General features: G+C 37.1%; 2 protein-coding genes and 1 non-coding gene across 3 annotated transcripts in view; 1 reads left to right on the top strand and 2 right to left on the bottom strand.

Annotated features, from left to right (window-relative positions):
• The window catches only part of pola1 (polymerase (DNA directed), alpha 1), a 91,719-nt gene extending 80,158 nt beyond the window's left edge, over positions 1-11,561 (bottom strand). Inside the window, exons 1-16 of the mRNA NM_001305464.1 lie at positions 11,382-11,561; positions 10,536-10,660; positions 10,372-10,468; positions 9,396-9,470; positions 9,155-9,270; positions 8,885-8,947; positions 8,655-8,756; positions 6,657-6,804; positions 6,427-6,577; positions 4,356-4,531; positions 2,636-2,748; positions 2,450-2,560; positions 2,284-2,358; positions 2,046-2,184; positions 927-1,081; positions 740-824 (exon numbers count right to left, since the gene is read on the bottom strand). Of these exons, the coding sequence (NP_001292393.1) occupies positions 740-824; positions 927-1,081; positions 2,046-2,184; positions 2,284-2,358; positions 2,450-2,560; positions 2,636-2,748; positions 4,356-4,531; positions 6,427-6,577; positions 6,657-6,804; positions 8,655-8,756; positions 8,885-8,947; positions 9,155-9,270; positions 9,396-9,470; positions 10,372-10,468; positions 10,536-10,660; positions 11,382-11,430 (1,780 nt within the window). The 5' untranslated portion in view covers positions 11,431-11,561. The remainder of the gene's footprint in view (positions 1-739; positions 825-926; positions 1,082-2,045; positions 2,185-2,283; positions 2,359-2,449; positions 2,561-2,635; positions 2,749-4,355; positions 4,532-6,426; positions 6,578-6,656; positions 6,805-8,654; positions 8,757-8,884; positions 8,948-9,154; positions 9,271-9,395; positions 9,471-10,371; positions 10,469-10,535; positions 10,661-11,381) is intronic.
• Positions 11,562-12,385: 824 nt separating this feature from the next.
• trnar-ucu (transfer RNA arginine (anticodon UCU)) lies at positions 12,386-12,475 on the bottom strand. Its single transcript is given in 2 exon segments — positions 12,386-12,421; positions 12,439-12,475. It is a non-coding gene; the product is annotated as a tRNA-Arg (tRNA).
• A 259-nt stretch (positions 12,476-12,734) lies between these two features.
• Positions 12,735-14,062, top strand: rrs1 (ribosome biogenesis regulator 1 homolog). Its single transcript, NM_200062.1, is given in 1 exon segment — positions 12,735-14,062. A coding segment is annotated over 1 exon segment (1,041 nt). The 5' UTR covers positions 12,735-12,743; the 3' UTR covers positions 13,785-14,062.
• The last annotated feature ends 815 nt before the right edge of the window (positions 14,063-14,877 follow it).

Here is a 14,877-nt window from a genome sequence, read left to right as displayed (position 1 = left end):
TCCAGATCACCAGTCAACTATGCTTACTACATATTAAAACAGTGCTATTTGTAAAGGATGATTATCAAACCATATTAACAAAAATAACTTAGCAAAAGAATGCAGCTAAAAAAAAACATTGTGACAAGTCTCTCCTATATCATTAAAAATTCACCACAGTAGTCTTGACAACACAAACACTGCAGTCACCTCAATGGAAACCCTGCTCTGCTTTCATTTGACTGAAGAATGAAAAAGACGCGACTCGCGTAACGCACTTTTTCTGCTCGAGCAATGGCAAAAGCAGAGCACATAAGCAGCACGTAAAACACTCGCGGCCGTTAATAAACTATTTAAAAGATGCGCCTCTCAATGTAAAAGCGCATTCGCTGTGATCGGTGCCTTATGCAGCCAAAACTTTAAAAACATATAATATTTTCTCATTTAACTGATACCATTAATCGGTTACAAACGCACCCTTTCGGTTAACGGTTAATCGATTGATTTGAGCAAAAGATGGATTTAAATACCATATCATATTAGCTTCTTGATTCTAAGATCACATTTGCACACATATAGACAAATGACCATAAAATAAAGTTCTAATCTTTAGTGATGAGCCAGCACTGGCAATCTGAAAATTATTTTTAATGGGAGTGTCTGACTCTGATGGCTAAATCTCAAAAACACAAATCTGGACAAATCTGAACTCAGTTTGGGATCTTACTCTCGCATATGAAAATCCAGAGGAAAAACTCACCACAGAAATGAGTCTGAAACGGCGGCCGTGGAGGAGCTTTGTCCAGAGGAAATGTATGATGAACGAGGGCAGCGATGGAAACAATCTATTCAAAGCAAGACAAAACGATGAACAATTTATAAAGCTAAATAACTGCTGCTGAGCTACCACAATAAGACGGCTCAGACGACCCAGATTCAGTTTTTACCTCATTCTGGTGAGTCTTGGGGTTCTGCACGGTCTTGAGGCTTATGGACATGACCACCAGTGGAGGAGGCGACAGATCTTTTACTACTGAGATCAAGTCACTCTTCTGTGCAACGGCCTCCACTTTACACCAGCTAATAGGCTGATTGCTTAACTCTAGAGGGCATGGAGAAAGAGGACACTGCAATTACTACAGAACATGATGATTATCAAGTGTTACCAAGTGTGTGATGACAGAAAAAAATATAGAAATAGCAATGGTAGGTTTGTATTAAAGGTGTGCAATATTGACAAACAATATATCGATATATTTTGGATTTTTTAATAACATTTAATAGCATTTTGCTGTTTTAGTGCATGATCAGTTAGGCTTTTTGTAAATACAAAAGTAGGTGATATTGCAAGTCGGTGGCACTTAGTTAGTGAATGATTGGTCTACAATGACTGATTTATTCCTGCCTTGTTTCAACTAAGTGGCATGGCTCAGTACAGTATGGTTTGGTAATGAGGACACACTGATCATCACTTGTTTTTCTACTATTGGTTCACTAACATGGTAGGTGTAAGAAGCCATTAACAAATTACTGACTCCAGTTCATGATTTCAAATGTATATGTGTGGTAAATGCACAAATAGAGAGTGCAAGTGTTGCCTCATGCACTCTCTACACCTTTAAATATGACATGTGAATGGTATCTCTAATTTTGTTATCTATGATGGTGAAAATAGAAACAAATCCACACAGTACTGTACTGCTCATTGGAAACAGGCCATTAGAGACTCTGTATACAATAGACTATAAAAACAAACTAACAAAAATTATGTCAGAAAAGTAGCATGTCTAAATTCATAGCACTCATAAAAATAGGCCATGGGAGACACTGTGAATTGCATTAAATCAAAGAAATTGGCAAGGATAGGTCAAATGATAAATGACAAAATGCTGAATATGATAAACTGGAATTTAATGTAACCTTTAATGGTTGTGGAATAATGGCCAATTCAAAGTTAGTAGCTACTTTGGATGCAGCCACAGTGTTTAAAAATGGATGACTGAAGTAACAAATGTCAACAAATACTGCACAACTCTCTTTTTCGTGCTAAAAGATCTCAATCTTACGAGGGGTTGTCACATCAAGCCAGCAAGGCCCACGAATCTTCCTATTCAGAAGGAAGTGTTCCAAACTGGAGGTGTTGGTACCAAACACATGGGAAAATGTAGTGCCCTTCAGGTCAGATGGCAATGAAGGAATCTCAGCCTACAAAAACACAACACAACAAAACAAAACAATCTTCAGACTCATTCTTGTAACTTCAAATAAAACATACATGACTGTTTTGTGTGTGTAACTACTCACAGAGTATTTGACTTCTAGGTACTCGCTCTGAGAGGGGATATCTGGGATCTCAAAAGCATAATTCTTGGTCACCGGCTGTTGTGAAAGAGGAAAGCATGATTTTAAACACTTATGTATGGGGCTCCAATATCCCATAAAGCAGTAATTACTGGTTAGCAGCAATTACCTTGGATTTAAACTTCATAATTTTGAACTTCTCAGAGATCTCATTGAACTCCTTGTACACATCCATCATTCCTACTGCAACGCCCTTCTCGCCGGTTGCCAGATTTACTTTCTAAAACGCAGATCATAAAATAAATAATACATAAACTAATTTATATTAGTTTTGACTAAATACGAATGGGCTCACATGTTCTCGTGGAAGGAGATACATCGTTCTCTCTATGTTCTTTACAGCAACACAACAGCTAACATGTGCTTCAGCAGACTCGATCCAAACTTTTCCAAACAGGAACACCACTCCTGTACAGAAAACACAAATAAACCATACTGCAAACATACACTGCTTCTGTTCGACAAACATGAGGAAATAAACATGTAAATTGGTAATTCTAGCATTTGTCTTAATTATAAAAGCATGAAATGCAGCTCTAATGGAGCTCTGCCCAAGATATTTGGCCAGAGGAGAACTGATTATGCGTAGCTGTGCCTGGTTTCTCTCAAGGTTTTTTCCTTTTCACTTTCATCAATTGACCATGGTCACCTCTAGCTTGCTTGGGTGATACTGGTGGAGCTGACCATGCTCTTTAGTAGATCGCCCTTCAGCAGTGACATTTGCATTACACTTGTCCAAACTAAACTGAACTTTAACAGAGACGTTTAGGCTGCATTTACACTGCATGGTTCAAGCGACTCAATTCCAATTTTTTTCCTCCCATGTGACACAGATCAGATATAGGCCATGTACATGTAAGCAGGAAGAAATCACATGGATTCTGATTTTTTTTACTCAAATCAGATTCAGGCCTAGTTCACACGTGGAAATTTATCCGATATGAATCAGATCTGTGCCATCGTGTCTGCAGTGTCAATGCGAGTCATGCGTCATTGAAAACCAAAGCAAATGACATCAACTCTACGCTTTCGTTTCATTTCAGACCAGACTTCAGCACAGTGCAAACCTTAAATCTCGTGCACGAGGACTAAAAAAGCTTTTAAATTGTCATGCAGCACAAGTATTTAAGCATGATTAACGAGCGAGAGAGCGAGAGAGAGTGGCATCCACCAATATAAACTAATATAAAATTGCCATATGTCATGTGCATAAATCACGCCATGGTCCTTTAATTAAAATGCCTACTGGTCACCCCCAAGTAAGGGTCTGTCTGTGGTGCCCAGCGACGACTCAGGACACTGTCCATATTTCTGCTACCTCACAGAGCGCCGTCCGAATAATTTCATTTTTTAACAACATGTGAATGAGTGAGTCCGGTGTGTGTGTGCTACTTGTCATGAGCACGGTCCATCTGGGTTGTGACCCCCTTAAGAATGGAGTCTGCTGTTGTTTTGTGGATCAGTGACAGCAGGAAAAGAACATTACGCTGGATGCCAACATTATCCACACATAAGCTAAAAAGCTTTATAAACCTTTTGCTGGCAGCAATGTTTGTGCCCGACAACATGCTTTGATCTTTTGTTTCATTCTACAATACTGAACTTATTTTCTACGAAAGTTTGAACTTTGAGAGTGTTTAAACTAGAAAAGTGTGAAAATGTTAAAGTCTGTCTGAGTAAAGTGTATAAAGTGTACAGTGAGGGATTTTATAGCCTTAAAACATCTATAATTGTAAAAAATAAAGCTGACTACTTCGCAAATTTCCCCTATTGCGGGTTATATTTAGAAGTAACTCCCGCAATAAATGAGGGACCACTGTAATATGGAATTTACTCTTCCTTTTATTCCCCTTCATCTATGTTAGGCTGCTTTGACACAACCTACATTGTAAGACGTGCTATACACAAAGATCAATTAAAAATGAAAATCAGAATCACAAAAAAAAAAAAACATTAGGAATTAGGATTTCAATTCCTGTGCATTAGATAGAAAGCATACAAAAAGAGATGCCCACCAGGTTGGTTATACTGATCTTCAAAAGCATCCAACCAGTAGAAGCGGAAGACCATATCTCCATCTGGTCCCTCCACCAGCGGGAGTTGACTCGAGTCCACCTGCACTTCCACCGGAGTCTCGATGGGTTTCCCCTCCTCCATCTTCTCCCAGCCCATGCCCCCAACCAGTCCAGATCTGAAGAGGGCAAACAGGGAGATCCTTTGCATTAATTCATGCTATGAGTGTAGAGGTCAATTGATATACTGTTTTTAAAAGCAGATGCCAATACTGACAAAGCATTCCTGCTGACTAATAGATATAACTAAATGAAAATCAGTGTTTAAAAATAACTGAGAACAATGCGCTTATCTAAAGAAGAGTCAGTCACAGGATTTTTTATTGATTGTACAGTAAACACATTCACATTTTTGCTAGAATTGATTTATATCACATCTATACTTCCACTGGGCTCCTGATCTGACATCACACACACAGTACTGTTTAAATAAGACGTTGATGCATGAGTGTTAATGTATGTAATAAAGGAGCCATTTTAGGAACGTGAATGAAGGTCATATCTGGTTTCATGTCAGATTGGCTTGTCATAAATAAGCAGTGCTGATATACAACATGGTGTCATAATAAAAATGTAAAAATTAGGGATGCACAATATATCGGCGTCCATATCGTTATCGGCCACTAAATGCTATTTTTAAGATTATCGTTATCAATTCGATGTCTAAATTAGTCCGTTATCTTTAAGCGGATAAATTACGTAATTGTACAGAACTGTCTGCCTCGCGCATGTGTGGGCGGAACGTGTTTAGACTTAACCTGTGCACTACAATGGAGCTCTCTCACATTGTTTAATACTTCAAAGTCCATCCTTTCCTCATGTGGTATTGCTGTGCATTAATAACTTAGTAAGTATCCATGTTCCTTATCATTGTAGATATGTTTAATTGAGTGCCATAGTGTATTTTGCTTTAAAATCACCTCAGAAAAAAATATTACATGTGTAAAATAAAATAAGCGCTGCACAAGTGCTAAACAACTTGATGGGTTGTTTATAATCTAAAGTGATTATTTGTTATTATGCATGCGTTTAACATGCGTTGTTTGCCATGTGTTGTTGATGTAAGATTGTTTTCAGTTTAATAGGAATATTCATAGATTATAACAAGCTTGCGTGAGAGCAGTCACCGCGCGCGCACACACACACACACACACACACACACACACACACACACACACACACACACACACACACACACACACACACACACACAGTGATCTGACAACTTTCACGGCAGCACGGAGGAGAGTTGCGCCCTCAACTCGCCGCCACAGTCTGTCTAGATATTATGCTCTGTGTTTGTCATAAAGTCATCTGTGTGCTCAACACTCAGGTTTGTATCAAAATCTGACTCCGGGGGCAAATCTGCGCCCTAGCAGCGGATTATCGTAACCTTTTCACTAATCGTTTTTCCCGAAATTGACAGCGAGAACGAACATTTTCTAAAGAAATACAGTCTGTATTTAGCTGTTCGCTTGTACGGTGGCTCTGAACTGTCAAAACATCTCTAAATAAGGCTTTTTCGGACATGACATATTTGTACACGTTCATCACTGTAACATGTTTTATTCAAGAACATTTGAGCTGGGTTTTAATTCTTAGCTCTTTCATTTTCATTTTATTTAAAATATATTAAACTTGCTTGTTAATTAAATCCCATTTTGGTATTTAACATACTATTTTTATGCAACAGTCAAGTAGCATGTTAATTTATTATGAAGAAAAATAAATAAAACATTTTTTGCATGCTGATTTACGTGAAATCGTGAATATATGTCTATAATATCACCTTGCAATTTTGAAATTATAGCTTTTTTGCTTTGAGTTAGATTATTCAGTTCATAAGAGCAGTACAACCAGCTATTGGCCTCCAAGTCTGAAGAGTTATCGGTATCGACCAAAAAAATCCATATCGGTGCATCCCTAGTAAAAAATAATTAAAAAGTGGACAGATTTATCACCAATTGCCAATTATATTTAAACTCTGTGACAATATATTGGTCTGCAGGCATACATTAACATTTTATCCTGTGGTTCAGTCTTAGGCTCCACTTTAACAATGGGCTTGGTCTCGGGCTCCGCCTTCTCTTTCACAGGCTCCTCCTCCAGGTTTTCTGCCTCCATGGGCTCATCAAAGTCCATCTCATCAAACTCGATTGCCTCCTCTAAAATGACAATAAAAAGCAATTTGATATTGAAGAAATGGCACCCAAATACTACAGGGTTAAAAGAGGGCAGATTTACCTTCAGGCTCTTCGATCTTAGGTTTCTTTATCTGTGCGGCAGTTGCTTTACTAGGTTCAACAGAAGCTGCAGACCTGGGCGAAGGGTCAGCAGGAGGAACTCGTGTCACCACAGGCCTCGGCTTTGATACGTGGACTTCAGGCAACTCCTGTCAGATCAGACGTTGCTTTAATAGTGACAGTTTATAACAAATAGGTCTTAAAGGGGTCTTTTATGCTGATCCAAACTGCACATATTCATTTAAAAAAAAATACAGAAATATGGTCAATTATTGCAAATTAAAAACTATTTTAGCCAATAGGATAGCATCGGATTCCTCTAATGGTCTGTTTTGAATGGCTTCCATCAGAAGGAAAACTTTGCTGCCCAGGTTGCAGAACTCAAAGAGCAAAGCAACTTTTATTCCTAGCGCGGTCCAGCTGCTAAATGTTAATTATTGATTGGTTTATCTTTTACCTTTAAGTTTTGTTATATTTGTGTATGCATGTTTATGTATGTGAGGTTTACATACGTGTATGTGCATAAATATATGCATGTATTTGTATGTGTATTTGTAAATTGTACTATAAGCAACTTGTATGCACCATGAACTTAATTGATGCAAGGGGACTAACTAGCAAAAAAAACATTTTCACTTTAATTTCAGACAATTCTTAATTCATTGCGGTGGTGGCAAAGTTTTATTTTTATAAGGCATTGCTCTAGTCTTTAAAAGGTCCAAGACACCCTGGAGTACTTTTTTTTTTTTTTAACAGATTTGTGTGTGTTGAACATCAGTTAAGAATGTTAGCAGCAGTCAGCTTTAATTGTGGGGAAAACTGGATAATTTTGAGCTTTTGTCAGCTTATTTCATCTTTCGGGTTTGAAATAATTTTTGGGGCCGGATCAAAATCAGTGATGTAGCTCGAATCTGCTAGTGGAACGATGATGCGTCAGTTTCTCATTATTATTCATAGCAGAATTTTCTTATCCTATGAGAAGACCCTGCTTCTTAATTATTCATGAGAGTACTAGTTTTCCAAAGCCAAGGCAGACCTGCCAAGCAGTGAGACCCAATGACTTGGTTAGAGAGTGTCTGCACAGCACGGGTCATATGTCTTTGTTTCAATGATCCATGAGGTTTGTTGCATGTTTTTCCCTGCGATGCTGTGAGGGCCGATACAGCACAGCTGGTGGCTTGCAGCAAGCATTTTTGTTGGGAGAGCTGTATGAGGATTGGAGAATGGTGTTGAGTTTGTTATCATTGAGGCATGTCACCTTTATCTGTGCTGCTGTGTTCGCCTATGTTTTAAAATCTCCAGATTACCAGCAAGGCTAATGGTTAAAATAGACAGGAAAAGAGACCTGCTGCACTGCTATCCACTGTGTCTGCATTCAGACCCGGGGATTGAGGACGATTAAATTAAAAACACGATTATCTTTATGATGATATAACAAATTCTCGTTATTAAATATATGATATTACAAATAACAAATGCAGCAGGAAATTAGATTAATTACTGTTTATTTCTTTGCATTTTAACTTTGTAACCAATAAAATCATGGGTCTCCTCAGTACTTTTGTCTCATTTTGTGAACCAACTGACAAAAGTTGTTCGCTCCCCTCTTTCTCCCATGCTCTGCCAGCCATGCTCATTCCTCACGCTGCTCGCAAAGCTCCACACCCATTTTGGAGCATTTTTTTTTTAATTCTGAGGTAGACTTGGATGGAAGGGTAATGCAAGGTATTAAGACGCATTTTGGTCAAGTAAGCAGCATGATTAGGTGTCTAAATTGTTTTGAGCTTGTCCACTTTCAACCACTTACTGAGGTAGTTTAAAACACATAAGATATATTTGCTTTAGTAGTAAAACACTCAAGTGGTTGAATTTGTTGGAATAGCCACACAAGTCCACCCATCCAAAAAGTGATGTAGTGCATGAGGAAATAAGAGAGAAGACCAAAGTACTCATAACACACCAATACAAAGTTTTATATTGCTAAACTAGGGATTTTTACCTTTGGCATCTGTGGTTTGACTGAAAATGGATTCATAGGGGAGCCCAGTGTTTTCTTCTTCTTCAGAGTAATGATCGGTGGTGGAGTGAGCACAACTGATTTCTGTGAAACATTCAAATGAATATGAGGTGTAAAATAAGTTATGAATAACAACATTGAAAGCACCTGTAGCATGCTTGTATTAAAAGCAGAAAGACATCCATTTATTACAAAATGTCACAATGATTCACCTCAGAGTGCAAGTCCTGCAAAATATCTCCCAGCAGATCATCTTGAGACAAATCCACATGTTTCTACAATGCAAACATGGGTAAACAAAATTCTGTTTACACACTAGTCAAGCATTACCTTACTTGCCTTACTTGGGTTTTTATTACAAACATTGACAAGTTTCCTTTTTGGTTTAACCAATCTTTAATTTTATAAAATCACACCAAAAAAAAGTTAATATAATGGCCAGTTACAAACAGAAGCATCTTGTGAATTAAAAAAGCTCTTACCTCCGCAGGTTTCTTTACATTACTGTTCATAAACATGCTTTTAATGCTGTTGGGTTTACTGACAGATGATTTCTTCACATTCTTTTTCGAATCACCTCCTTTTGCAGCCTGTTTACCTGCTCACATATAAATAAAGTTATAATTAATTGGTAAAGACAACTTTAAATAAAACACAAACACACTGGTTAATATTGCAAATTGACAAAATTTAAATAAAAGGTGCTGGTTTTCCCACACTCACTTTTAGGGCCCAATGCATCATCATCCAATTCTTCATCAAAGATTTCTCTGCCATCCTCCACATAACCTGTCCCATCTGATAAAAGACACACACTTAAAAAATGATTTTTGCTGCTTGTTTAAATTACTTATTTAAAATGAGCTGAATCAACTCAATTCTTGAGTTTTTTTAAAGACAACTTTCAATGTTAAATCATCTTAAATTTATAAAATCCATTATGTTAAATTTGATTTGTTAGGGGTGTGAATCTATACTGGTCTCATGGTTTGGTTATGTTTATCATGCCATCGATAGGGTTCAATTCGATATCTCTGTGCATCACAATGCATTGACGATGCCTTCCATACAGAATTAGAGTTTTTCTTCACAACACAAGATTTTTTTTTTCATTAAAATCTATAAATATATTTATATTTAGATTATTTGTAATACATATGTGTCCTTTAAAACAAGCAGTAAGATATATGTACAGTAACTATTATTTTACCCGCTCAAGGAAAACACTCTTTTTGAATGTATCAAACAAAACTCAAACACATGCACAGAAAACAGCATGAGCATTTATTGCAAATAAACTAAATGTAAATATTATCCCGCTTGCTTTTTGAGCACTGTCAAGCGAGGTCTTAAACCCATATGATTGGTTGTTGTCTTCGCCCACTCAACAGAAAAGGTGGCGATTGGCTTTAGAAGAGAGTAGTGAAAAGTAGTGAAATAGTGGCTTGTGTGCTGTGCCTTCTTTAGTGTCAATGAAAGACTTTCCAACAAACTCACAAGCAGTTGAATTGTTCATAATTATCAAGTAGGATAAGTAGTAGGAGCGTTTTATTTACTTTTGACACCCCTACGATTTGTGTTGGGACACATGAAGACATGAATTGTGTAGAACCCAGCATTTTACAGGCACATTAATCTGACAACCAATTAAACACTGAAATTTGCATATTGGAGATTGAAGTATGAAAATATGACTGACCGTCATCAATGATCCAATCATCATCCTGTCTCTCCCGAACTATTTTCGAGTACTGCTCTTCATCCACTTCATCATAAATGCTGGTGAACTCCTCCACCTGATCACAACACAATGTCAAAGCGCTGAAACAGCAGAGATGAAATGTACAAACAGCTGAATCTCACCTCGTATTTTACTTTCTCTCCTTTCTTGGCTCTTTTAAGTTGCTCTAAAGCAGACTTGCGCCCGACTTTCTCTTTTTTCTCCCTTCTGGAACGTGAGGCGGCAATGCCACATGTGTCGGATGCATCTAAAGGCATAAACAAATGTGGCATAAAAAAAAAAAAATATATATATATATATATATATATATATATATATATATATATATATATATATATATATAAATCCACAAATGTGATTCAGTGAAATTTTGCTAACTTCTTTGTTAAAAAGACCATTTAAGTGACTAGAATATTTATAATTATATCATATTTTTTCAATATTGTTTCATTATAAAGGATATTTTCATCTGTGGCAATAAGAATATTTTTAATTGTATAATTATTATATTGTAGTAGTAGTGTTAGTAGTGCAGTAAGTAGTAGTAGTGTTATTATGTCACTGTATATTACATTATTATTGTTTATGATTTATTAATTTTCTTTTTCCAGTGCTGGGCATCCGCTGGGATGTTACATAAACGTCTTCCAAAGAAGCACTAAAGTATTATCCAGGAAAGAGTAACGTTAACGCTAGCTGAGAACTGAGAAACATTTGTCAGCCTTAATACTGACATGTTCAGCTTCAAACTTCATGTTTAAGGACCGAAACATCACGTTTACTCGACAAAATGATGATACACGGTAATGTATTTGCATATTTTAACGATTAAGTTAGCTCAGATAAATCAATGTAATGTATTGTATTTCATGTTGCATTAGCGCTGTCAGTACACTACATGCATCCGCTAAGCTGAAAGCTGGAATATTGTGTTAGCTAACAACACTAATCCCTGTAAACACGCTCACCACAATCTCCGCCGTCCATGTCTTTATCGGGATTTGAAACAGGAGCCATTGATATAAAATGCGGTTGAGTCGAGGTAGAATTTCTCTCTCCTTACAAAGGGCGAAGCCAAAACAACAGATTTCCGCGCCAAAGTGTCTTCCCGGGGAAACTCGAGCAGCGGATATGACGTTCTCACCAGCCGACCAATCTGAACAAGTTGATTCGAACTGTTGTAGACAGACTTTATTCAGTGTATTTTTTAGCACATTCATTTTTTTATATCGGAGACTTGAGTTTTTTGTTATTTTACAATTAAAGATCATTTTGTTTGCGTAACTGAACAGTAATGCAAATACTACTACTACTACTACTACTACTACTACTACTACTACTACTAATAATAATAATAATAATAATAATAATTATAATAATAATAATAATAACAAGTTTGTTTTTGTTTGCATACTGTATGCAGAGGCAATTTCCAGATTTTTTCTGTTAGAATTTTCAAGAATAACATTGGCATCAGTTCAGAAATCATATTATCAGTTCAGTATCACTTGTTCAGTAATAATATAATCCAAACAGATCCAAAAAATCAGTTTTAAAATCATACCAAAAACACAATTTAAGTATTATTAAGGATAATTAATTATTTTTAGATATTTGTAGTGGTCGATGATAAAACAAATACAACCGTGCGTGTGTATAACTGCAACAAAATAAATAAATCAATATTTCTACCACAACTATGGGTTTCACTTATAGGTTTTACTGGCATTTAGAAACCAATCATTTGTCCCAGGTTACACATCCACAGAACCGATATATATCTAAATAAATTTAATATTTTATCAAAACGAACCATTTGCTCCGTATGCTTAACCCACCGGTTCGGTTCGGCTATAAGATTCACGCATCCACAAACTGAATCACTGAGTCAGGTTCGTTTGAATCATGTCTTCGAGCACTTCAGGTAACTTCTGGCATGTGGCCACTTTATTGATTCTGATCACAAAAATGTCGACTCTGGTGGGACTCGAACCCACAACCTTTGAATGACCCCATTCAACAATCTAGAAGTCCAATGCGCTATCCATTGCGCCACAGAGCCGATGGGACGTCCTGTCGGTTTATCGCTACTCCTGCATTCGACCGAACAACTTTCGTCCGAAGTAAGTTAGTTAGTATCATAAACATATACACTTAGGATAAACGTTTTACTAGCTAAAACATGTTTAAAGATTGTTATATTTCTTTAACTCATTTGAAATGTTTATTTTATTTTTTAAGTTAGTTTTTAGTTCTTTTATTTTGAAATACCAGACTTCCGCTTTTAGCGGCACATGTGGGAACCCACGTTGTCTGTCAGTAGAACCAAAATGGCTTCGTGCAGTATTGAAGACGTGCTCGCTAAAGCTGAAAGAGACGAGGCTGAGAAGCTCAAAAGTATTACGGTGCTCAAAGAGTTGGATCTTGAATTCGACCCGGGACTTTTGCTGGCGTTTGACAAGAACCGACTTGACACACGGGACTTTAAAGGCAACAAACGGGAGGACTGTCTTCGCTCTTTAGCGCGAGACAACACACAACTTCTCATCAACGAGATATGGAAACTACCCACAGAGAGAGTCGACGAAGTGATCGTCGCCAAGCTGCCAGAACCGACCACTAAACTACCCAGAGAAAAACCAGCACCGAAACCTAAGCCTCCTACTAAATGGGAACAGTTTGCCAAGCTGAAAGGCATTCAGAAGAAAAAGAAGACCAACTTGGTCTGGGATGAAGTTCACAAGGAGTGGAAGAGGAGATGGGGGTATAAACGTGCCAAAGATGACACCAAAGAGTGGTTGATTGAGGTCCCGGCGACTGCAGATCCAAACGAAGACCAGTTCGCCAAAAGGAATAAAGCCAAAAAGGAAAGAGTGGCCAGAAACGAGTACAACAGACTCAAAAACATCGCCAGAGCTCAGAAGGTCAAGGTTCCTGGAACAGGACTCCTGCCTACATCCCAGCAGACCAAAGCGGAGCTGGCACAAGCGGTCAGTCTGGCCAAAATATCCACCGCATCGGTTGGCAAATTCCAGGAGAAGCTGCCCAAGGAAAAACCAGCCAGAAACACTGGGAAGAAGAGGAAATTCCAGCCTCTTATTGGGGACTTCAGTAGCGAGAAGCAAAAACAGCTGGATTTATTGAAGGTGATGGACAGTAAGAAGCCCCGTCTCGATATCACTAAAGCTGTGAATAAGCAGATGAGGGAAGAGGACTCGGAGTCTGCTCGGAATAATAAGAAAGGGTTTGGAAAGAAGGGACGCAAGGGAGGCATGCCTGGTAAAGGAAAAGGCAAAGGAAAACCTGGAGGAAAGGGAAAAGCTCCTAAAGGCAAAGGGCGCAAACCTCAGATGAAGCAAGGAAAGCGCTAACATTTAAAGCAGTGTGGTGGACTTATGATGTTTATTGTAGAATATAATAAATATTGCACACGACTCAACTTCTCTTAAGTCATGACTTTGAGTGCCTTGCGGCTGGAGTTTGATTCAGTACAGGAATCGGGTTTGTTTATGTGTTTAGGCTTTATCTACATATGTCATGGATTAAGATCATTGAACCGTTTTCATAAATGTCATCTAATATTGACTCCTGTTATTCATTCGTAATTGTGTTTTCACATTAAATTAAAATTCTTTCTGATTTGCCATCAGTTCCTGGTTGGATATTGTGAATAATGAGGTTATATTTCATCCCCAAAGTTATTTAAAAATGAGTATAAATGTGTCAAAGCCTGCTGTTAATGGGTAACATTTGTACTTAAATAGTATGTTCTTATAATGTAATATAAAATATCATCAAATGTGTATTTTAGAATTATAAAGCTAAAATATCACCTTAAAAAATTGAAGCTAAGATTCAATTAATAAAGTATTTGAGCAATTTTAATGAAAAGAATATGATTAGATTTATCTTATACCATCAAATAGAGGAGACATCCCATTTCAGTGTCTACCTAAGTTCACAAATGTGATTTTTAATTACAGCAATCAAATTAAATCTAATTAAATTGTTTAGTGATTTAAATAACTTTTGTGAAATTAAAAATATGAGTTAAAAACGCTGTATTGTCATTTAGTGTTATGTGAAAATGAAACCTACTGTTATTCTGATCTGTGATGTGACAAATATGTATAAAATAATAACTTAAAGCTTTCCCAGAGATGGGTTGCAGCTGGAAGGGCATCCACTGCATAAAACATAAACTGGAAAAGATGGCAGTTCATTCTGCTGTGGCGACCCCGGATTAATAAAGGGACTAAGCCGAAAATAAAATACATAATTTTTAAAGCTTAAATACGTATTGAATTAGAAAAATCTTGCTGTTAATGGGTAAAATCTGCACTTTAATAGAATGTTCATATAATTTAATATAAAGTATAATCCAATTAATACTCATGTAAGTGTGTTTTCTTGAATTATGAAACTAAAATATTCAAATTAAAAAAATCAATACTGGGTTTCAAG

Source organism: Danio rerio, chromosome 24, assembly GCF_052040795.2.
Source record: "Danio rerio strain M-AB ecotype USA chromosome 24, GRCz13ab, whole genome shotgun sequence".
Lineage (NCBI taxonomy): Eukaryota > Metazoa > Chordata > Actinopteri > Cypriniformes > Danionidae > Danio > Danio rerio.
This window is presented reverse-complemented; position numbering and strand designations above follow the sequence as displayed.